Source organism: Meriones unguiculatus, chromosome 3, assembly GCF_030254825.1.
Source record: "Meriones unguiculatus strain TT.TT164.6M chromosome 3, Bangor_MerUng_6.1, whole genome shotgun sequence".
NCBI lineage: Eukaryota > Metazoa > Chordata > Mammalia > Rodentia > Muridae > Meriones > Meriones unguiculatus.
The window spans coordinates 15,013,381-15,038,170 of record NC_083351.1 but is presented as its reverse complement, the minus strand read 5'-3'; the positions used below and the strand labels follow the sequence as shown (position 1 = coordinate 15,038,170).

At 46.2% G+C, this 24,790-nt stretch overlaps 1 protein-coding gene across 6 annotated transcripts in view; it reads right to left on the bottom strand.

Moving 5' to 3' along the window:
- Zbtb40 (zinc finger and BTB domain containing 40) overlaps positions 1–24,790 on the bottom strand; it is a 70,956-nt gene that overhangs the window by 33,551 nt on the left and 12,615 nt on the right. For all 6 annotated transcript variants that reach the window (XM_060379271.1, XM_021631460.2, XM_060379275.1 and 3 more), the window contains exons 2-3: positions 5,052–5,801; positions 4,295–4,428 (exon numbers count right to left, since the gene is read on the bottom strand). In XM_060379271.1, the coding sequence (XP_060235254.1) occupies positions 4,295–4,428; positions 5,052–5,748 (831 nt within the window). In that variant the 5' untranslated portion in view covers positions 5,749–5,801. The remainder of the gene's footprint in view (positions 1–4,294; positions 4,429–5,051; positions 5,802–24,790) is intronic.

The window sequence follows — 24,790 nt, the reverse complement described above, 5'->3', positions numbered from 1 at the left end:
AAGATACTCTGTGGCCTCTTAGGACACAGGCATCATGTCCTCTGCCCTCGGTGTCAGAGTTTGGAGGTCATCAATTTCCATGGTGCTTCTCAAAATGTGGTCCATGGTGCCCAGACACCAAGATGGCAGCCCACTGGGGAACCTGTTAAAGGCAGATTCCCAAGCTCTATCACAAGCTGAGAAGCAGGCTCTCTGGGGGCACACATCTTTACAAGCATTCCAAACCATACAGAACACACCCTTGTTCTGGAGAGCCTGAGGACTTTGTCAGAGACCCTGCCCCTGCAATTCAGGAAGCTACTTCCACTCAGAGGTTGGTACCTCTCTGAACACATGCCCGATAGATGAAGCCTAGGGCCACTGCAGACATCTCACATGTAAAGCACACAGTACTAGGACACCACAGAGAACTCAGGGGCTTAGTGGCTGTTTAGGTCAGTGAGCACTGAGGTAATTACAAACTAAAGTAGCGGCTGCTACCTACTGCGCTCCTGCCGAGCGCCTGGCACTTTATGGAGAACAACATATAAATAATCCTAATTATGTCATGATAACCCCACAGTGGTGTCTGATGACATTCCCATTCTAGGAAGAGACCACGACTTGTAAAGACTAGGCTGCTCAAGGTCACAAGGAGGCAGCCAAGCCGGGCAACTGAACTATCAGCTGTGCAAGGGAGCGCCACCCAGCAAGAAGGAAAGAACACACAATAGCATGGACAAATCTCAACTAAGCATGTTCAGGAAACGACTTTCACCCCCAGACTCCATTTATGCAAAACTCTAGAAAACACAAACTAATCTAAATTGACAGAAAGCCAATCAGTGGTTATCTGGAGCCTGGCCCAACAGGTGCTTGACTGAATGGGGGTGGGGGACAGGGGAGAAGGGAGATGTTGTTACAAAAGAAAGGGCAACAAAATGTTTCTGAACACGCAACAAGAAAGTCAAAGTTTACACCTAGTGGTCAATGAATGTGCAGTATTTCTGGAGGTGCCGGCATGGTGTGACAGTGCGGCCTCCGCTCTGAACGCGCACACGGGCATGCGACACGGTGCTGCAAATGCTGCCTCAGGAACCTCAGCGCTGAGTCAACACTGCTGCCCCTAGGAACTACAGACTCCACTGCTCCCATCAAGTCTACGGAGACAAATGGTCTATGGAAAACAAAGCCTTTCACCATTTTTCTACCACGTTCTCTCAGCGTGAGTACTGAAGCAGTGCACTTTGTGTTGCGTTGTGCTAGAACGCTCAATTTTCAAATTGCTGTTCGAAGTGCTGACTTGTTTTTTATTTATTTATTTGTTAAAAGGTTAAATGAATTTTGGCTTGGGATTAGGACAGAATTTCACATCATGTCTGAAATGGCCCGAAACAGACTTGTGCCATTTTGTGTGAAGCATCGCTCTCTTGCATTCAGGACGGTGAAGCCCAGGTATTCATCAACTCTGAGAAAGCTGACGATGCTCTCTGCATCTTGTAGTATCAATATTCAGCCAAAATTTAATTCTTTACGTAAAAATAGACATCTATCTCATTAGTATACAAATCTGCTTTTGCCTGTAACAAATGATGAAAGTATATATGTATGCCAAAAAATTATTTTTAAAATAAATTTCTTGATTTACTATCAGTAAATGTTGGATTTGCATATCTGTTTTATATTCCTGTATACACAGGGTCATATAAAATTTCTCAAGCAGAAAGGGGTTGTGAATAGAAAAGGCTGAAGCAGCTTGGCCCTGGGGGTGGGTATGTGGAAAGATGGATCACCCAAGGCCGTGTGAGAAGATCTGGAGTACTGTATGTCCACCTTGACTGTGATGTGGTTTCTGAACATACATTAACACTGTAGCAAATTGTGCACTTTAATTGTGTGCAGTGTACTCTCTAGAGCGGCTGAAAGGAATGAGAACAAGGGAACTTGGTACAAGACAGCCCCACAACCCTAACCCTAACTCAGGAGTTCATTTTCGCAGTGCTGGGGGCCAAATCCAGGGCCTTACTAGGCAAGACCTCCACCATGCGCTACATGCTCTGCCCTTACATTTAAGTTAATCTTATGTTCTTAAAGACTGTTTCTTTCTTCCTTCTGAAGTCTAAAGCTGTACCACAGTCTACAGCAGTTTTAAATACAACCACCAAGTGATTTTTAAAGCTGGTACTCTGACCTCTAAGCTTGAGGAAGAAATAACATAAGCCTATAATGATCACCAGCAGGACTCGGGGCTCTTCTAAGCACTGTTAAAGTTACTGCCTTCAGAAGATTAGAACAAGAATTAGAAAGGAAAGAAAGAAAAAGGAAGTGTTCAAGAGACCCACATAAAAGATGTGCTTTTTGTAGCTTCTTTTACTTTTATGAGTGTTCTGCCTGCGTGTACGCATGCATAGCGTGTTTGTGGGGAGGTGCCCGCAGAGGCAAGAGTAATGGACAGTTGTAAGCCTCCACATGAGTGCTGGGAACTGAACCCAGATCCTCTCTTACCACTGGACCCATTTCTCTGGCACCTGCAAGGGACACTTTTAGGTACAGTGCCATGCAAAAAGGGCAAAGACACAATTCAAATAAATACAAGTATTACGAATGTGAGCACTGCTGGTCTAAGGAATGAGGTTCCAGGAGAAGCGGAGAGAAGCCCTGAAGTAGAGCATGAAGAGGTGTGTCTAGAAGTTATCAAGGTAACAAACCAATGACAAAAATGATGGAGAAGCTGTGAAGAGCACATGCAAGTGCAAAAAAATATTAAAGCACAATGTCCTTCAGAGCAATCAAACAAAGGGACTTAACCTCCCCCACCCCCACCTGAGACGTCAGGGTAAAGCCAGCCTTATAAAAAGTATTGCTCTAATTCAGGCAGTAATTCAGGACTATGCACAGCTATTTTATTAATATGGTTAAAATCAATACTAAATCTTGACTTTGTTTTCTAAAAAGGAACCTGCAACGAGGCAGGAAAGCAATGAAGCGCTGGCAGGCATTCGCCCTCAGAATTAGCAGTTAACATGCCGACAGCAGCAGAGGGCTCCATCAGAGGCGCTCACCTGCTGGAGGCCCCTGCTGAGCTCTCAGCAGGGGCATCAAGGCTGGCAGAGGAAGCACATGGGTTCTGAGTGCCTGTGCTGTGAACCCTGTAGGGTCAGGTGTGCAGAGCACACGTGGGGCTGGGTCTCAGATGCCTTACTGAAAACAGAAAAGGGCAGCTAGGAAACAGCGTGACAACCATCTGGCAGTTTCCTGTCAGGCAATTGCTAGCATGTTTATACACACATATGGGTCACTTTTGCCCTGCTGGAATCAGGAGTAACTCAGTGTGCAGCTCTCTAACATCAGACTTCGGCCCGAGGGTGTACTTGGTGGCAGAGTACCTGCTTTACACACACACAAGAAAGGCCCTGTGCTCTCTCTGTAATACTACACAGAACAGTCATCCTTAAGATACAGAATCCTAAGACACAGAATGCTCTGTGTCTTACGTGCTCTGTGCCTTAACCAAGCTACATCACCTCTTTGTATTCTCAGCCAGGACAAAAATAGACCCACAGTTACTGTGAGGATTAAATGAGATAAATTATGTATCAAGTTTAACATAGCATTACTAAACAAATGTTTATCCTTGTGTTTTTAATGTCTGAAAGAGCCACTGTATTCCTGATGAAATGCCACTTGCTGGGTGCTTCCATTAAACAGTCTTTGTAAGTGTTTTGAGTATCTGTGTCTACCTCTCTGATGTGGGGTTATCTGAAACTACCTTCTGCCTCATCCTATCCTTAATTAATTGGAAAGGAATGGTGTGATCAGTGAAGTATTACGAACCAAAACTGGTGATGTCGGCATAGTGAGGTACACCTCGGGAAGCAGAGGATTTCTGTGAGTTGAAGGCCAGCCCGGTCTACATAGAATGTTCCAGACCACCCATAGGTACATAATGAGACCCTGTCTCAAAACAAAACTGGTGATAATCCAGGCATCATGGTGCACATCTGAAATCCCAGCACCTGGAAGGCTGAAGCAGGAGGCTCTTGGAGGCGAGTCTTCATTGCAAAGCAAAACCCTGCCTCAAAACAAAACAAAACAAAAAAAAAGTACTCTCACGTGATCAAGACACAACTTCTTTTTGGAAGCACACTGCCTAGCAATTTTTCAGGCCTGTTCTTTCAGGAAGGGAAGGAGGTCATACTGTTTGAGAAAGTGAAGCCCTGGGCGTTTTGCATTTTCCTATTTCTGCCATGTGAGGGACACTGACTTGGACTCCTGAGATGTTGAACTAGAGACAAAGGCTTCCCAGGGCACCTACCTCTTTCTGAGAGCCTTTAATCTCTGAGCACTCTTCCAGTCTGTGCAACACATCCTGGGTGAGCAAGACTGCGTTTGAGAAGACACATTCATGTTCTAGCAGGAAATTCAGTTGGTCCTGCTTCCTCTCACATTCTGAATGAAGAAGAGAATGAAACAAAACAGGGCTTTATTGAAACGATGAAGAAGCAGTTTCAGCTGAGGACTTTCAGTCACAGACTGCCCACCTAGCACACAAGCAACAAGCAGGATGGCAGGATCTTGAAGCTTTTTCCTCTGCACATCATCTGTCTGGTGACAGCCCTGGGTAGCTCTGGGAAGCAGGGCACTGCTGTCTCAGTATTATCTCGCTGCTCTGTAGCTTGCTTCAACTTTTAATTCCAAAAAACCAGACACTTTAAAAGATTCCAGTGAAGATTGCAGTAAATTGTGATCTCCTACTTAATGGTGACCTTTGGCAAATTATCAGTGAAACAAACCATTTGTGGGGCATGGTGATGAAAACCTGTAATCCCAGCACTTGTGAGGAAGAGGCAGGAGGACTGCCATGAGTTAGAGGCCAACCTGGTCCACATGGTGAATTCCAAGCCAGTTGGGGCTACATAGAGGGACTCAGACTCAAAATAACAAATGACAACAAAACAAAGAATTTCAAAAAAATAAAAACCACTAAGTACTGAAATTGGCAATAGAGGCATATAAATTTCAATTAAATATAAATTTAAGTGAAACAAAGTACAAAATCAAATGGTTGTTACCTGCTTCCATGTTGGCCTCCTTTGACTTATTTGGGATCTGTCCAACAGGGGAAGGAGAACAAACTTCAGCCGTGTGAGGGGCCATCCCTGCAGCCTCTGCAGCCACCTGAACCTCCTGGGCAATGGGAGTGTCTGCATTCATCTCTACAGGAGCCACATGGATTGCTTCCTGGGTCTCGGCTTTCTTGGGGCCTGCTGGCATGGCAGCATCTTCCAGGGAAGAAGAGGGCTTCCCAGCACCGTCAGAGGAAAGGACTTCCAGTTGAGCCTTCTCTGATTCCTTGCCACCTGCCCCTGAGGACAGCACTGAGAGATCCCTCACCACCTGGCCCTGGACGGAGCAGTTTACGAGATCAGTCAAAAGATTCTTACAGCTGACAGCCACGTCAAACATCTGCAGGCTATCCGCTAAGGAGATGATCTTGGAGAAGTTGTGCTTGCCCACAGGGAGCTTGCCAGTGTATGTAATTTCTAGCAAGAGGGCAAACTCCTCAGGGCTCACCACTGATGCATCGATGGAGATGGCGTCTGTGCTATCCAGCAGGGTTTTGAACAGGAGGCTGGCCGCCGCCAGGACTGGTTTATGGGCCCTGAAGTAGATATTGCCAATGGAAATGGTGCAATCACAGAACCGCTGCTCCTTGCACAGGGTGTAGAGCTGCAGAAGCAGCTGCTGGCTGTAGTTGGGGAGTTCCATGGTCTGGCTCTGCCCTCAATTCCTTCCTCTCACCCTCCAGACTCCACCTAGCCCTAGAGAGAACCACAAAGGACTGTGTTAAACAAACACGCATTCAGGAAAGGCCTAGTGGGAGATGCTAAAAAAGCCAAAAGACTCACTCACGCATTCAATAGCAGAAACCCACTCATTCATTCAGCAACAGTATTGCTCAACAGGAAGGAGCAGGGCACCAAGGCTCCTGAGTTAGCAGTAATTATAATAATAGTTATGTGGTTATTTAGAGGCAGAGACCACTCTTAGTGCCCTCCACACATAATCTCACTTGACTCTTACTGTGACTCTAGAGGAATCATTTCTCCTTCCTCATTCCACAGAGCAGCTGAGGGAAAACCAGCAATGGAAAGGCCTGTCATCTCTAGCAGCTAATCTGGATGCTGTAACTGCTCTGCTCTATGCTACTCCTGCCCACTAGGAGTGCTGACCAGCAGGAAGGACAGACACATAGACACAGGCTGGAAGTATAATGTTCCCATGCTCAAGCTGTCAAAGCAGTGGACAGGCATTATCATCCTCACCTTGTACGAATGTCACTGGTTCATGCTTCCACTGACCAACTGGCCAGGCTTCCCTGTATCCTTTGCGGGGCATTCCTTATCACTTCCCCAGCTCAAGCCTTCTGTTAACTCCTGGTTCCAACACCCAGTATAACTTCCTGTGCTCCTTCTCAACACTTCCAACTGGAAACCTAAAAGGCCTCTGAAACTTTGACTCCAAAGCTCCCCGCCGCCTCCCCTACTTCCCAGAAATCCCATTCTCACTGTTCACACCAAAACCCTGTGGTGGGGGCCAGAGAGATGGCTCAGCAGTTCTTCCGGAAGACCCAAGTTTGCTTCCCAGCACCTATGTGGCAGCTCACAACTGTCTGTGATTCCAGTTCCAGGGGATCTGGAGGCCTCTTTTGACCTTCAAGGCTACCAGGAATGCAGGAGACACAAGCATACATGCAGACCAAACACTCAATACACATACAATAAAATAAAAATAGAAATAAAAACTAATAGTAAGCTCTGATAGCTATGTTTCCTCATACCCTAGATCCAACCCTTCAAAACCCTACTGGCACTACCCGCAATATGTGCAAATCCTAGCAGTTCTCAATCCTTCAAGGCCAGTCTAAGCTCTCACTCCCTTTTATGGAGATTACGCAATAATCACATAGCTGATCTCCATGCCTCTGCCTGCCCTTCCTTCTATCTGATAGCCAGAGTGATCTACTTAGCACACAGCCAGGGCTTGACACTTCTTTGCACAAATGCCTTAGACAGCTTCAGTGTCAGATCAAAGTCAAGGTTCTTATAGTGAACTACAACAGCTGTTCGTGATCCAGCTGCCACTGGCTGCCTACCCTCCTGTACATGCTGCCACCTTCAGCTCTAAGTGCACGGCCTTCCTTGCTGACCTAGGAGCACACTTCAGCCACAGGGTTCCTCACATCCATGCTGCGCTGGCTCTCTCACCTCCGCCAGCTCACTGCTTGAGGGCTACACAGATGGCACATGGGTAATCTAAAATGCTTCAGAATCAGCAACTAGTACATTCTTTCTTGCTGTTTGCTTTATGAGACAGTGTCTTTCTTTATGTAGCCCAAGGTGGTCAACTGCCTCTGCCTCCCAGATTACTGAGATCATAGGGATACCGGTTTATATAGGGCTATTGGTTTATGCAGGGATATCAGTTTATATAGGGATATCGGTTTATAGGAGCATGCTACCATTTCTGGCTGCAAATCAGAAATGGCACCAACATGATATCACAGATAACAGGTTCAACAATCAACAATCAAGTGCACTAACAATACTGCCTGTGTGTAACGACCTTCAGGCCGGTGTACAAAAATGAATACTACCTGTGTGTACCTTTAGGCCACTGTACAAGAATGAATACTGTGTTTATATTTAATGAATACTGTGTTTATACTCAAGTCTCCATAAGACAGATGCTAAAAAAATATACCCCAAATATTTCATGTCTAGAACATTGCAGGTAAGAACACTTGGCCACTGGCACTGTCCTTACCTCGTCCTGCTCTGCTTTCACCCGTCACGCATCACCCACAGGTATATGGGACTGTGGCTGCGCCTCACCTGTCTCCTAGGCAATGCCTAAGCTTTACTAGGAGAGGGTCTTTACCACTCCCTCTCAGTGCTTAAAACGCTGCCTAGCATACATATTGCTGATGACCTGGCAGAAGGAAACACCAATTAGAAGGAAACACAATGATAGGGATTTGCAATGTGTGTGTAACAACCTAGTTTTGGATAGAGGAGTCCAGGAGTTGGTGTGTTGGTGTGTTGGGGTGTGTGTTTGTGTGTGTGTGTGTGTATGTACACAATAGATGTATATTCATGAATGTCAATACACACACCAGCCTACTTGGCTCATGACTGTCTAGGGATTCTACTGTCTCTGCCTCCATCTCCCCACAGCAGTGCTGGGAGGAGAGATGTGCTACACAGAGATTTAAACTCAGGTCCTTGAGTGTGTGGCAAACACATTTCTACGTGGAGCTACCTCCCCAGCTCCATGACCTGCATCTTAACAGATGAGGAGGTAAGAAGGGTAGGGCCTAAGACAGTATGTGCAGGACCGCCTGCAGAAGGCACACAGGTAGGAGAGCATCCTCTTGAGCAGGGAGAGCACTGGGGTGGAGGAAGGTTATAAAGGGCTCAGTGGTGTCAGAACATAAAATGGGGACTGGGAGAGTCAAGAGATGGGTCTGGAGAACCAGACAGGGATCTGTGTACAGAGGGGAGGTAGGCCACTTGGAAGAACCTGCGATTTCTCTTAAAGGTAAAGAGAAGCCGCTGAGGTCACATGGCCAGAGATGTATTTAAAATGTTATTTCAGTGGTGTTTCTATGGAATTAAAGAAGGACAATTCTAAAGGCAGACTCTGCCATCAAAAGGGATCCAGAACAAACCAAGGAAGCCTCACTAGAGGTGAAGACAGAAGAAAAAGAGTCCAAGTGATTCAGGAACAGAAGGCATGAAGGAGGAGAGAACCAACACCCCAGGTCCCGAGTGTGGTGCTCAGGTCACTGACAGGACAGTCCAGATGACACTGAAGAAGACAGGTAGTGAGGGCACAGCTCAGGTTTGGGTTTGTGGATTCTACAGTGATGACAAAAATCACTCAATGCCTCCTCAGGGTAAGACAAGGTTGGAGAATCTCTGTGAATCTCTGTTTAAAAAGAACAGAGAGAAATAGTAGCTGTCTTTGTTAAACAATCATGGCTGATCCCACCCACTACCAGTTTTACATTTTCTGACACCTGAAAAACAGAAACAAACATATCCAGGGCCTAGGCTTCGTGTGCATGTGAAGGGCTAATAAGGTTCCCGGTCCTAACAATAATTAAAGAGCTGAACAATGGAGAACCCTTGATTAAAGGGGAGATGCTGGCTCCTAAGATGGGCCAGGCAGAAGCAGAGAATCACCAGGAACAAAGGTCCAGGGCAAAAACCTCCACAGAACAAGCCTAGGCTGGAAACCCTAAACCCTGACTAATGAACTGACAAAGGCCGAGTACCCGCAACTGAGAGTCAGACACCCAGGGCACCTGTCACAGGGCGCCCTGCACTCTTTCCTGAGCTCTCCCTCCTGGAGGCTCACCAGCACCCCAGGGCGGCTTATACCCATCTGTGACTCCAGGGGACACGATGCCCCTCCACCAGCCTCCACAGGCACCAGACACACACAAGGTCCATAGACCATGCAGGCAAGACAGTCACACACAGAGTAAATGTTACAGAGTCATTCCCAAGAGACTGCACATCTTCCACTTCCAGCCATTCCACACATCATCCGTTCCATGGCGGCTGACATTTATTAATGCATATAATCGTTCGGTTTCCTCAGAGAAGGCGGTTGGAGCACTTAGCTACCACTTGAGTACAGGCTATTTTAACATCTCTACTATTAAACGGTACATGGATTTCTATGGTGACACATGCTCGCAACCCCAGCAGAAAGGAGGCAGAGGGTCACCCTGTCTACATGTCAGTTGCCAGGGCTGCACAAAAGCCACAGAGGAGAAAGGCCCTGTGAGTTTCTAAATGCACGAACAGAGGGCCGAGAGACTCAGAAGTGACAGCAGCAACAGTGACGCTGTGGGAATCTGTATCCATTTCCTGTTACTTACAGAAAAAAAAAAAAAAAAAACTGCAGAAAACTTAAAAATTTTAAGCATTGCCCATGGGTTCTTTTGGTCAAACTATTTCATACTCTTATTAACAAGTAAAAAGAAAATATAATGTACTAAGTTGATGAATAAGCAGTTAGGCAGAGTGAAAACAAATCAAATTCCAGGATCTCTTTAAAAGGGGGAAAGAGTAACAAAGATTTTTACTGATATTTAGGTTATGGATGGGTGTTTTGCCTGCATGTATGTAAGTGTGTCATATGCCTGCAGTGCCCACGGAGGTCAAAAGAGAGTGTTGGATCCTCTGGAACTGGAGTTATAGATGGTTGGGAGCCACCATATGGGTGCTAGGACTTGAGCCTAGGTCCTTTGGCAAACTAGTGCATTACATAGCGAGTGTACAGGTACTAGCAATGTGGTAAACCTGATCAATAAAAGGAGAATGGAGTTAGTTATAGACAAAAACATTCAAGGACAGGCAAGGGCTACTTAATGAATGTATAAGCAGACAATATTAAAAGTAACAGAATACTAAAACTAACAGAACTGCTAATTTCAGAATCGACCTTTGGCAAAACAGCACACCGAGGTGATATAAAGTCATCTTTTCTACAACTACAGACACACAGAAATGCTGGATAAAACCCACAAAAATGCTTTTAAAATACATAGTCAAGTTTAAAAAAAAAATCCCCAGGCACCTGAAAATGAAAGAGACATCAAAATCAAAGCTAGAATAGTAAGTGGGAGTTGAGACCAGTGGCCCTGTGGGGTTTCAAGCTCCTGTTCAGGCCCTGGACTTGAAGGACGCTGCAGTAATGCAGGCAAGATATGCGGCTTCCAGCAGGCAGAGGACAGGGAGTGAGAACTGAGACCCTGCAGGAAGCCCAGGGCCCAGACCCATCCCCCGATGCTAAAGCAGCACTGAGCACCAGGAAGTTGACAGCAGCCTCTAGTCATGTAGACCTGATGCAGAGAACCACACACGGGCCTCTGCCACACAGGCACAGCAAGCATTCTGTGTCTTACAGGAATCCCAATCTGAGAAATTAACACAAAAACATGTCTCTGGTATGCATCAGAAGAAACTGAGAAACTTTCATACCCCAAGGCAAAGAGACTCACACAGAGAAACAGAAAACCCAGAAGGGACTCTTGCCACTGCAGACCACGTGAAGGCCAAGGCCGGTGAGCAAGGCAACTGTATACAGGGTAACGGAAGAAAATTTCAGAGGGGACCTTTGAAGTGGGGGTAAGAAAAGACTTCTTACATGGTGCCCTAAAAGAAACAGGAGGGCTCATATTTTAAGTGTACAGGTACCAACAGAACTCTCTTCGCAGATTCACAAATGGGAAATAACTTCTGCAGCAAGGAATTTACAGCTAGAAAATAGACTAAATTCCTATACTCTTACAGAAAGAAAAAAAAGGAATGTGTAGGGGAAGGGCAAGCGAAATGACTCACAGGCAGTGAGCAAAGGTGTTACAACCCACCTTATGACTCATTCCGTTTATCAACTCATTTCATTCTAGAGGCACCTGAGGAGGCAGACATGATAGCATCCCCTGTCGGTGGCAGGTATGAACACTATCCTCTTTTAGTGATGAGAAGACTAAGGCCCAGAGAAGTTGCTCAGGTTCAAGGTCAAACAGAAACATTAGGCAGAACCTGGGTTCAGGGGTCACTGGTGGGTATTAATCCATGCTGCTCTGGGAAGGGAATCTGGTAAAGAGCTCAGGAGTCAGGAAGTACACACATGCCTTGTAGGGCAGGAAGTGCTCACTGAGCGTTGTCTGTGGTAGAAGAGAGACGAGAGGTATTTGAACTGTGACTGAGAGCACAGGTAAGCAGAAATGGAAGGTGTGCACTTTGGAAGACAAGCCACCAGACAGGAAAACATCCTGTTATCGAGACAGACAGGGGCAGGTCTTTAATACCCAGCAGTGAATGAAAGTAAAATCTAACCAACAGGATGAGGCATAGCAGGCAATACCACAAACACAGGTTACAAACACATGAAAGGATACCATGTAACAGTGGAGACCACACACACACACACACACACACACACACACACACACGCACACACACACACACGCACACACGCACGCACCCACACACACCAAGGGAACTAGTTACAGAAATCCATTCACTGCTGAAGAGATCAGACAGCTGAAGGCAAGGTGCGCTCACTTGAGCAGAAGGCTAAGACAACTGCTCACAGCAGACAGCAGAGTTAAAAAGACAAAAACTAAAGGAAAGCTCAGACTGTAGAAGACAGGACGAGAAGCCTGACAAGCATCTGTGGGCATTCTAGACATGGAGACACAAAAACACGGGAGAACACCCCAATTCTGAGCTGGGAAGATGGCTCAGTGCCTAAGCAGTGCATGCTGCCCAAGCATGGGAATCTGAGCCTCAATCCCAGCACTCAGGTAAAAGCTGGGCGTGGCTGTATGTGCCCGAGATGCCAGTGTAGACAGAAAGGGAGTGTGCAGAGACAGGAAAATTCTGTTACCTTGTCTCAAGGAAATGTGTCAGTGTGTGACACCCACAACACTCCCTCAGCTTCTGCTACAACTTCTAAAAACATGAAAGACATGAGCAGTCCCCCAAGATAAGTAAATAAAATCACAGATAGGTAAATGTCTTTAGAATGAAAATGTCAAAATATCAATTAGCACAGAAAAAGAATTAAAACAAACAAAAATGCATCATGAGAACGGCAGAGTACTGACTCCCCATCCATAGCGATGGAATGGCAGACAAGTTGCTGACTTTGTCCATGGCAATGGTGTCAAAAGAAATGGAGTAGCACTGTTCTCACCTGCAGGGTATGCCTATAAACCAAGTGTGCACAGGATGATAAAGTGCCATTTGAGACGAGCCTCAGAGTGTGAGACTGGGAGACCATCAGTGACAGAGCCACTGTGAGAGGGAAAATGAACCAGAGAGAAGAGGCAAGGTAAGGGAAACAGCAGCAACAAAGAAATCACAAAGCCCTCAGCTAAAATAAGCAGCAGTGGGGGTACTGAGAACTGGAATCTCTTCTGGTGAAAATATACACTAACCATTTGAGAAACTGCATAATTTCTTCCCATGAAGGAGAGACTCCTGTCTACACATCATGGATACATTTCAAAGAAACTGCCAGAGAAAGCAGACATGGGCCCTAAGTAGACAGACAGTCCTGCATACAGGACACAATTGCAGGCAAAACTGATCCTACAATAGAATCAGGTAGTGGCATCAGGCAGCTGTTGCTGGGCACAGAAAGAGTCAGGATGAGAAAGACGGGAGAACTCTGTCTAACAAAGTGGAGCTGCTCCCCACCCTTTTGTAGACAGCGGTAGTTCCTATAGTTTTCTCTTTTGGAGTGGCAGGTATGGAAGTCAAGGCCATACACGCTACACAAACAAGTACTCTACCACTGAATTCTCTCCCCACCCCATGTGTTGTGTTTTACAAGCAAATGTGTCCAAATTTATCATATACAGGCTGGATGTGGTGGTGCATGCTTTTTTTAATTATTATTCTTTTTTATTTTTTTCTTTATTAATTACACTTTATTCACTTTGTATCCCCCCTGTGGTCCTCTCCCTCCTCCCATCCTAATCCCTCCCTTCCTCCACCCTCTGCATGCATGCCCCTCCCCAAGTCCACTGATAGGGGAGGTCTTCTTTTCCTTCCTTCTGATCCTAGTCAATTAGGTCTCATTAGGAGTGGCTGCATTGTCTTCTTCTGTGGCCTGAGGTAATTAAAGAGCAGGCCAATCAGTTCATGTCAGAGACAGTTCCTGTTCCTATTACAATGGAACCCACTTGGATACTGAACTGCCATGGGCTACATCTGTGCAGGGGTCTTAGGTTATCTCCATGCATAGTCCTTGGTTGGAGTATCAGTCTCAGGAAAGACCCCTGTGCTCAGATTTTTTGGTTCAGTTGCTCTCCTTGTAGAGTTCCTGTCCTCTCCAGATCTTACTGTTTCCCACTTCTTTCATAAGATTCCCTGCACTCTGCCCAAAGGTTGCCCATAAGTCTCAGCATCTGCATTGATAGTCTGCAGGGCAGAGCCTTTCAGAGGTCCTTTGTGCCAGGCTCCTGACTTGTTCCCTCTTTTCTCCTTCTTCTGATGTCCATCCTCTTTGCCTTTCTGGATAGGTATTGAACATTTTAGCAAGAGTCCTCCCTCTTGATTAGTTTCTTTAGGTGTACAGATTTTAATAGGTTTATCCTATATTATATGTCTTTATGAGTGAGTATATACCGTGTGCATCTTTCTGCTTCTGGGATAGCTCACTCAGGATGATCTTTTCCAGATCCCACCATTTACCTGCAAATTTCATGATTTCCTTGTTTTTTATTGCTGAGCACAGGCTCTAAGAGCAACAATCAATAAATGGGACCTCATGAAACTGAAAAGCTTCTGTAAAGCAAAGGACACTGTTGTCAGAACAAAACGACAGCCTAAAGATTGGGAAAGGATCTTCACCAACCCTATATCTGACAGAGGATTAATATCTAGTATATATAAAGAACTAAAGAAGTTAAACAGCAAAAAATCAATTAAAAAAAGGAGTACAGAGCTAAACAGAGAATTCTCAATGGAGGAATATCGAATGGCAGAGAAACAAAGAAATGCTCAACCTCATTAGCCATCAGGGAAATGCAAATCAAAACGACCCTAAGATTTCATCTTACACCCATCAGAATGGCTAAGATAAAAAACACAAGAGACAACACATGCTGGAGAGGCTGTGGAGAAAGGGGAACCCTCCTCCACTGCTGGTGGGAATGTAAGCTTGTACAACCACTCTGGAAAGCAATCTGGCGCTTCCTCAAGATCCAGCTATACCACTCCTAGGCATATACCCAAAAGAGTCTCAAGTACACAATAAGGACATTTGCTCAATCATGTTTGTAGCAGCTTTATTTGTAATAGCTAGAAGCTGGAAACAGCCCAGATGCCCCTCAGTGGAGGAATGGATGCACAAATTGTGGTGCATGCTTTTAATCCGAGCACTTAGGAGGCAGAGGAAGGTGGAGCTCTGTGAGGTCAAGGCTAGCCTGGTCTACAGATCAAATTCTAGACCAGCCAGAGCGACACAGCGAGACCCTATCTGTCTCAACCCTGGCCTCCCATAATTTGTCAAATACAGAACACTTGAGATCACTAATGCCCCGTCCCTAGATGCGTTGCAGGTGTGGGGAGAGGAGAGAGGCCATGTCACAATGCATAGCCCAGGCATAGCGCTCCTGAGACCACTCCTGAGATGACCCCCCGACACTCAGAGATCCCAGGCACCACTAAGAGGAGCAAGTAAATGGTGGAAAAATCAAATAGAATGAGAAACAGAAAGATGCGGACACAATAAAGAGATGCAAAACTGGAGAGTTGAGAGTAGTGAGGAAGAGCCTGATGTGAGTAGCCAGTGATTTCACCTAGGAGCATGGTGGGGTCCTGGCCTGTGCTGCCACAGGAGAGCAGATCTGGGTTCATGGCCCTGCAGTACCAGGGGTCTGTTACCACCAAAGGCCAGGTAGATGTCCCTGGTCTGGGCTGCCACCTGGGAATATATTCATGACTGAGAGCTGTGCAGAACTGGTACCACCCCTTGCCTGGGCACTGTGGGAAAGCTGGCCCTGTGGTCATGAGAGCAGGAGCTGGTCCTGTCCCTCACCTCAGCAGCACTCGGGAGAGCTGGCCCTGCACTTCACCTGGGCAGCACAGTAGAGCTGACCCTGATAGTGTGGGTGTGAGGGCAGGAGAGCAGAGAGAGCTGGCTCTGCCCCTTGCCAGCTGCAGCACTGGATGGGCCAGCCAGGGCAGGGCAGGACAGGAGAGCTCGCCCCAGTGGTGTGAGTACAGGGGAGCCAGAGGGCTGAGTAGCTCAGATACCTCCCAGGCCCAGGTCCAGGGCTTTGAGTTGGCCCAGCCCAGCATCTACACCATCGGTGAACTGCATGTGAAAGAGCACATGACAGGCCGGTGCTGTAGATCCAAAACTACGGGATCTCCATGACACAGGGCAACAACAACAGGACATCTGAGAGGAGTCCCAGTGAGGATCCAGCATTGATAGTGTAGCACAAGCCAGAGGCCTTGAAACAGACCAACGACTCATTGCATTATCATTTACAAAGAAGTGTGGACAAAGGGTATACTGTGGGACACACTGTGACACTCTACAGCTTCCACGATGAGATTTTTTTTCCCCTCTGTTGGGGGGAGGTTGCAAGGGTGGAGGGTGGATAAGGGGGGTGGTCAGGAGATGGGTGGGATTGGGTGCATGATGTGAAATTCACAAAGAACCAATAAAAAAAGTTATTTTAAAATCACTAATTGTGATCAGTGATGGTACACACCTGAAATCTGATAAGTCAGAAGATGTCCCAAATAACCTGCCTGTTAAGCATACATGGTGACATATATGAACATAAGGAAACAGAAGTCAGGGCTGGGGGCAGCTCAGCAGTAGGGTAGTCTCTTGCCTGACATGCATGAGACCCTTGGTCTGATCCCTAATAACAGACAAAAAGAAAGGAATTTACAAACCAGAGATATAAAAAAGTATCTACAAATCAGATGTATAAAAAGAATAAGGAAAATATGATTAATCCAGTAGTGAGTGAGGGAAAAGGCAAGGGGAGCGCACTAAATAGAAACAAATGAAGATGGAAACAATAAATCTGTAAGTATTAGTAATCACAATAAGCTGACAACAATTTTCTTGTCAAGAAGCAGGGATTCTCTGCTTGAACTTTTAAAAACTATATTGCATGTGTATAAGTGTCCCTACGTGTGCCTGCACTTAAAGTAGTACCATGTGTGTCTATGTGTATTTATACTTTAAACAGTGCTGTGTGTTTACGTGTGTCTACACTTAAAATAGTGCCATGTGTAGTCAGCATTAATGAACTAGCTATGCTTCCTACCAAAAGACACCGCGAAGTCTAAATAGTTTTGAAAGTAGCGTTCTGGCTTAAGCATCTGTCTTTAAAGAAACAAACTATACAACCTTTGCACAGCACTTTCCGCTACAGAATTCTGTTGCTAAGTAAATGCATATGATGAGCCATATTGCTGTGGCCTGGGCAGGGGGAGGGAGTGCTATAGAAGGTCCAGAGGCTAATCTTCCAACATGCTTTCCAGTTTCAACCAAACCCCGTTTGCAGGATAGTTCCATGGAGAGAGAACAGAACACTCCCTACAGTGTGGTTTGGGAGGTAAAGAAACTTACAACCGATCACCAAGTGTTGAAATCTCTAAGTCTTGAAGATTGACACAGGAGCAACATAAAGCATGTTACAAAGCGCTTGCGAGAAATTGCTAGGTTGGGGGAAATCGTCAAAGGTCCCATGGGGAAAACGTTTAAGCAACAAGAAAGAATTCCAGAAAGAAGGATGCTCCTCAAAGGAGCACTATTAAAGCCTCAAGAAAAGGCTAGACTGACTCAGAATAAAGACACCAGACAGAAGAAACTTAATTGGCTGAACCAAGTGCTGTATAATGACCCAAAACACAAATGGGAATTCAACACAAAGTAGAAAACTAGGCCAGCTTTCTAAAAGGGGCGCAAAGAATATTTATTTACTTAAATTTCTATTCTGACTCCTTCCAAAAAGGATTTGGAAGTCTTGAGGTTCCTTACGTTACAAAGAACACAGGGGAAACCAGAGAAAGCACGTGGGAGCTAAGTCGCAGTTTGGAGGGAAGGTGACATCCCTTTAAAGAACACAGAAGAAAATAGCACTCCAGATGACAAGGTCCAGACACACTGGAACTGAAAAGGTCCTGCCCTCCACAGCCACAGGCGAGTTCCCTAGGAGGGCACCAGCAAAGACATTTGCTGCCTCTACCAGAGAGCTGAGCACCAGATCTCCTGTATTTACTTTTCCATGAGTCTCACACACCATCATTAACACACTGCTAGGTGCTGGGTGGGAGCGGTATGGAATACAAACCAAGACCCATGTCCACAGGGAGCACCTGGCCCACCCAGCACTGGCTAGCTGAAAGCAGAACTCTCAAACGGGCTCAGCCTAAGAGACCAGAAAGAGGACAGAAGGGAGGCAACCTGGGCCTGGCCTGCCCACTGAGCAGCGAGGAAGGGGAAAAGATTAGATTAGAGCTGTGACCTCAATAGGTGAGGGCAGTGGTCAAGCGCTCTAGGCTGAGGAGGCACTTGGGCCCATTTCTTGAAGGGCAGGTACCAGGCCCCCGTAGACAGTCTCTAATACACCATGACAGCAGTGTAGTGAGTGTGGCCAGATGCGGAGCCGAGGAAAGAGCACCTGTGTTTTGAGGGTGGAACCTCCAAAACAGGAAGGAGACAACTGAGTCAGAGCATTAGGAAAGGGGTGAATGGATGGATCTAGGAGAGGGACCAGAAGCAAAGACAGCAGATCAGACACCCTACCCACACTACCAGCTGCAGGCTTCCGAGGCTGGGTTTCTACCACAGGAGAGAAAAGCTATTCTAATTCTTGGTCCAGGATTGTCAATTTGGGTCTCCTACCAATTCTACCTCTTGCTTTACTGTCTCTAGTGATAATCCTGGTCTCCTTCTGTCTCATTGCCCGGGCTCTGTGGCAGCCAGAGAGCCAAGGGACCTGGAGAGCCCTTTGGTTGCTTTTATGGCACAGGAGTTCATTACTTTATCCGTCACGTACTCCTGTCACACGACCAGATGACCTTAGTCCAATCGCCTCCTTTTCAAGGGAGGAGACCGAGGTCCTGAGAGGCTGAGCTACTCTCTGATCCTAGTCTGCCTTAACCCTGTGGCTATTTAGTATCTCACAAACAACCAGAGCCAGGTGAAATAGCTGGCTCTCAACATAATTACAGCAAAGATCACACACTCAGAGACAAGAAATGGGGGATTGCTCCACACAGAGATGATTTAAAATGTAAGGTATCGGAGGAATCAGCCAAGTTAAAAGAGAAGCCCTGGCAATTATTTCTGAGAATGGGAGGAGGATTGGTGAGGTTAGAAAAGGGTGACGGTAGCTTTCAGCGGGCCTGGATCTCTCAAGTTCAAAAGCAGCTGTCATTTGGTATCTTCTCTGACACAGAAAGCCTGGTAGGCAGAGCTGCAGTGTAAGGAACACAGACTTCCCTGTGCCACCCGGAGGCTCACAGCTGAGTCGCTCACCTGTGATTGTTGTTTCTAATGTCACCATCGTCATCAGGAAAGACCACTGGCAACATTTCAGTGGGCCAGTGGTGTTTCCCGAGGCACACTTTGGTCACTGGGAACTCCAAGCAGTCAAAAGAGCTCCAGAGAAGTCGAGGTTGGAAGGGTCTAAGGGCCGATTCAGGCACAGCACATGCCTTCAGGGATTCAGGAGGCTACCTCAGGAGCAAGGAGCTGCATTGATAGATAGCTTGCTTATGTGCTGGGATTTACAGCTCACAATCCCCTTCAACCTTGTGGACAGATGCAAACCAAGGCACAGAAATACTGAATACTTTGTAAAGCAACCAAATAGCTAATAAAGGGCTAAGCCCTGCTTAAGTCCAGGTCTCAATACGAAAGCCATGTTTATGTGCTCTCCAATGCATGGCCGCACTGCTTGCTAAGACTTAGCCACCCACCCCCTCTGCGGGCAATTCTACCAACTGAGCTATCAACCATTGATTACTTAACAGAAATACTGTCCCTGTCCTTGAGGAGACTGGCGGCGACCTTGGCAACCATATTTACTGGCCAGCGGCTGGGGACCATGTTTTTCTCTTGGCTTTCATTCTCCAGTTCTTCCTTTTGTGAGGTTCTGGGGATCTAACTGGGGGCTTTCTAGGTGCTAACTAAGCAAAGGCTGTACTACTAGCACTTGGTCTCTTAAAACACTAAATTTAGGTCCCTGCTAAATAACCCAGTGCCTCTCCGGTGACACTACATCTAGTGGCTGATTTTTCTAAATTGCCAATTCATGTCTCCATCAGCATTGACAGACTGGGCTTTCTTTTTCGTATTCTGCCAGTTATACTAGGCTGTCACTTCTCAGATTCACTGATAGACACGGTAATGATGAACCACACTACCCTTTTAACCGCTTGAGCTGTTTAATGCTAACAACCCAGTAAGGCATTAAACTCCCTTTACAACAAGGCCTTGACAGTGAAGATGTTAAGCAGCAGCCCAGGGACACAAGTAAGCCAAGGCCGGCAGCGAGTGTCTCACCCATCTCTCTGACTTGAAACTCGAGCCCTCTCATCTATTACAGCAGCTTCCCAGGCTTTCGAGTACCCAACAATCACAGGGGGATCTTGTCGAAGGAGATTCTGCACTTCTAATAGCTCCAGGTGACACAGATGCTGTGGAGTAGCCAGTTACTGCCTGTCATGGCCTAACTTCAATCACATTTGAGCATATCTAATTATTTTCAAATATGTTAAAGCCACACTTCATGTCTGCAAAGCTGCAAGTCATCTATACAGTCCCTTCCTTTTGCACTAGCTCTAGTCAAACCAAGGACAGCCACAACACTCTAGTGTCTCTGGGAATAAATCTACAGAATACAGAGGCTCCATAGCCTGTTGGCACCAACCCAAGTGCCTCTGGCCTACATTCCAACAACCTGGTCTTCCAAAATCCTCCAGCTTCCCTGGTTACTGTCATTCTAACTAGACCCAACAGGGTTCACTTTCAGGACAAGCTGCTCTTTACCTAGGGTCAAGAAGTGGTCACAGGGACCGGGTTAGGCCTCTGAAAGGCTACAGATGGCACACACAAGCCATAAATATATGTAGAACTGAGTACATATCTTGGCTCACGATGCTATACATGACCTACTGTGACATTTCCTTTCTAACCACAATGCATCTGTCTTCTTCCACACAACTCAACTTCTTAGCAGTCTCCTAGCCAGATCCTGAAAGCTGCCTGCAATGGCATTTGAGAGCACTATTCTCTTTTGTGCTGTAAAAAATTAAAACTCAATATTGCATGCTGCCTTGGAATTTGGCAATATTGAAAGGGCTTCAAAGGACCTAAAGTGCTCAGCCCCTCCACACTCAGCTCCAGCTTAATCAGCAGGACAAATTTCCAATCAAAGACCTGTAGAGAAATTTTAATCCAGGAACATGGCTGCTCTGGCAAAGGATCACAACCAAAGACCTAGGTCTGTGTGATCTGGCTGGAATAACATGCCCTTGGTATACAACTTTAATCCCTCTGGCTGGAATACAAATCTTAAATTCCTCTGGCTGGAATTTAGTACACACCTTTAATCTCAAACAATGACATTTCTAATTGGAGGAACAAAAAAAGTGACAAATTGGAGAAAGATTTGACAGGATGAGTTAGAGATAGGATGCGTCCAACTCTTGCAAGAACAGATGAGAAAAAAGCCACTTAAGAGCAGTGGAAAGAGAGAGAGAGAGAGAGCGCACAAGAGTTCATGGAGATAGTACAGTAGAGTTTGGGAGTAAAGTACAATTCTGTGCAGTTCAGTTGAGTGCAGTTGAGTTTGTACAGTTCAGTTCATGGAGTTCAGAGGCAGTTTTTCCAAACAGAGCAATTCAGTAAGAAGCGGAGAGAAGCCAGTTTGAATCAGTCAGTTTGGAGAGAAGTTTTGAGCCATAACAGCTAAGTTGAACCAGCCAGCCAGAGTTTAGAAAGAACCAGAAAGGGTGAGCAGTAAGCCTCAGAGTCTGAAAACATTCTAGGCCTATGTTAGCAGATGGAGACTGAAGCCTTCAGGTCTAGGCTTGTAGAAGATTAGACTGTAAGGAGGGTAGAAGCCTTCAGGCTTAGGGCTAGGGATAGTTAGAGCATCCTATCTCTGACTCATCCTGTCAAACCTTTCTCTGATTCATCACTTTGCCTGCCCTTCAATTAGATGTCATTGTTTGGGATTAAAGGTGTGTACTAAATTCCAGCCAGGGGGAATCAAAGGTGTGTCATGTCTATATTCCAGCCAGAGAGATTAAGGGCATGTATACCAGGCAGAAATGCTCTTGGCTCAGCCCAGGCCAGGTATTAGTAAAACGTGGGTTTAGCGCTCATCTCATCCCCTCATCAGAGGAAATAAAACATCTACAGAAACCAGTTGCAGCTCCTCAGCAGAGGGTTTCCGTTCCCCCAAGGCAGCTGCAGAAGCCAGTCACACACACCCTCTGGAGACTGCACAAGCTGCCTCCCACTGGCACTCAGTGCTCTCTGGGCTCTGCACAGCTGTACCTTGTTCCCACCTCTAACTGTCAGGCTTTCTGTGTGGGGCCATCCCCAGACTCTTTGAACAGAAACTCCTTCTCATCAAGGGGGTAAGCAGGAGACAATTAAAATATCATTTTCAGCCAGTCCTCTCCACCTGCCCTTTTCTAGATCCTTGACTCTCAAGTGCCAATGCCAGGAGCATCGGCCTGTTTAATTCCCTAACATCCCCATCTCCATTTTACAGTGGAGGAAACTGGTATACTGCAACGGAACTTGCCCAAGACTTCACTGCACAGTAGTTATTAATGTTAGGCACAGCTCAAAAGCCAATCTGCCTGGCTCCTTGCCCTTAAAAAAATTTAGTTATATTTTGGGGGTGGGGGACATATCACAACACACATGTAGAAGCCAGAGGACAACTCTTTAGAGTCACTTCTTTCCTTTTACCTTTATGTGATATCCTAGCTAAATGTCACAGCCTAGAGTAACCTGAGAAAGAGGGTCTCAGGTGGGCCATTGCCCAGATCAGATTGGCCTATGGGCATGTCTGTGGGGCACTGTCTTTATTCTTAGTTGATGTAGGAGGACCTGGCCCACTGTGTACAGCAACAGTTCCCGGACATTTGATTCTGGGCTATGTACAAGGAGGGTAGCTAAGCATGAGCCTGTGTGTAAGCCAGCAAGCAGTATTCCTCCATGGTTTCTGCTTTCAAGTTTCCACACTTGAAAACTCGGGTTTTTAACCTCTAAGCTGAAGGGAGCCCTCTCATGCTTGGCTGCTTTTGGTCCATGTGTTTTATTACAGCAACAGAAAGGAAACTAGAACATATGGTTATGGGATGGAGCTCAAGTCACCAGATTTAGCCAGTAAGTGTCTTTCTCCACGAAGCTACCCTCCCAGTTCCTGGCTCCCTGTCCTCACTTACAGCCTCAGTTTCTCTGGTTTCCAGGGCTTCTGGGCTCCCCAAGCTTCTCCCAAAAGACATGAAATGCTAGCCAGCCTGATGGGAACGCCCCCATTTTAGAGGTCTTGTTCTTACTGCAACTTTGATAGAGACTGAGTGAAGCTATGTATCTAGGAAAGTGCTGCTGGCACAGGCCAGCTAGCTAGCTGCCAAGAAACTTCCCCAGATGGCTTGAACTTAATTTACCAAAAGGTCTGACTTGGCTATCAGCCTTGCAGATACACAAAACCTATCCTTGCAAAGTCTCACAGTTGGCTGGACTTGAGAAACACAAATAACTCAATATAAATCAGAGAATCAATCCATAATGTGAGCTGTGCCTATTCTTTGCAGTTATCTGTGAAAAGATGCAAGTGGCCAGAGCAGAAAACCCTTTACAAATCACAGAAGAAAACAAAAAGAAGTTGGCTACATGGAGCTGACATTTAGAGAAAGCCCCATAGATCACCTTGGTCATTAAAGTAAATTCAACAGCAAGTTTTGGGATCAAGGTGCAATGCCAAATGTCAGTGCCCTATTCCTTCCACCACTGAGGAGCTGTCCTCTTCTGCAGCCTGGTCTGTCCTGTGACCAGTGCATGCAGGATTCTTCTGAGCACTGGTCATGAGCTGAGGGTTTGATGGCTCCAAAAGAATGCAAGGAGGCCCCTCACTGACTTGCCAAAGCGTGCTTTTACTCTGAGCATCTATCTGAGGCAGATCAGATCTCTCCCTCTTCTAAGTGGCCTAAGCCCAAGGAAGCCCCCAGCTTACTTCAAACTCACCTTCACCTTGTTCCCTTCCCTGCCACCAACCACACACCAGCTGCATCACTCACCCCTCATTCCCTCTCTGTTCCACTAACCCCACCCCTCCCTGGCTCTCTCCACATGCCTCATTCATTTCCTCAGCCTACCTTCCTACCATTTATCAGCAGATTGAAACTTAGAAAAGAAATTAATTCATCACTGCCCACCACCATGAAATGATCCTTCATAAGAAGGTGATGAAAGCTGGTGTGGTGGGACCTGTAGGTTCAGCACATAGAAGGCAGGAGAATGGTGAGTCAGAACCCAGCATGGGCTACCCAGCAGGAGCCTGTCAAAAACTAAGAACTACGAATCCGAAAACTGTACAATTAAATTATGCTTAGAGACTACATAACTCAGCCGTATTTAGTTATGGCTGAAGAGACTGTGAGAAATTAAGTGGCCTGCCCAAGCTGTTCCTGTATCTAAGCAATGCTAGATACCAGGCCAGAACCAGCACCCCAGTTTCTGGATCCTATGTTTCTATTTGGGCAAAAACTAAAACACCCACCTTCTAAGACAACAACAGAGGCCCTCAACAGGGAGGGCTCTGTGTCTCGGACTGCCATAGCACTGGACATGGCACACAGCACATTTGTTAGTCCAGTGTTTGACTGTGATTAAAATACCTACCATCACGGCTGAGAGATGGCTCCAGAGTTGAGCACTGGCCACCCTTCCAGAGGACTCAAGCTAGATCCCCAGCACCCACAAGGCAGCTCACAGTCATGTGTAATTCCAGTTCCTGGAAACCTGATGCCCTCTCCGGCCTCTGTGGGCACCAGGCATCCAAGCGATACACAGACATATGAGCAGACCAAACACCCATACACATTTAAAAAAAAATTTAAATGAGTATAATTTAGAGGCAATTAAATCAGAAAGTTTTTCCAATGGCAATATTTAACTAGGAAGGAGTGGCTTTTTGACATAGGACTCACTGTTA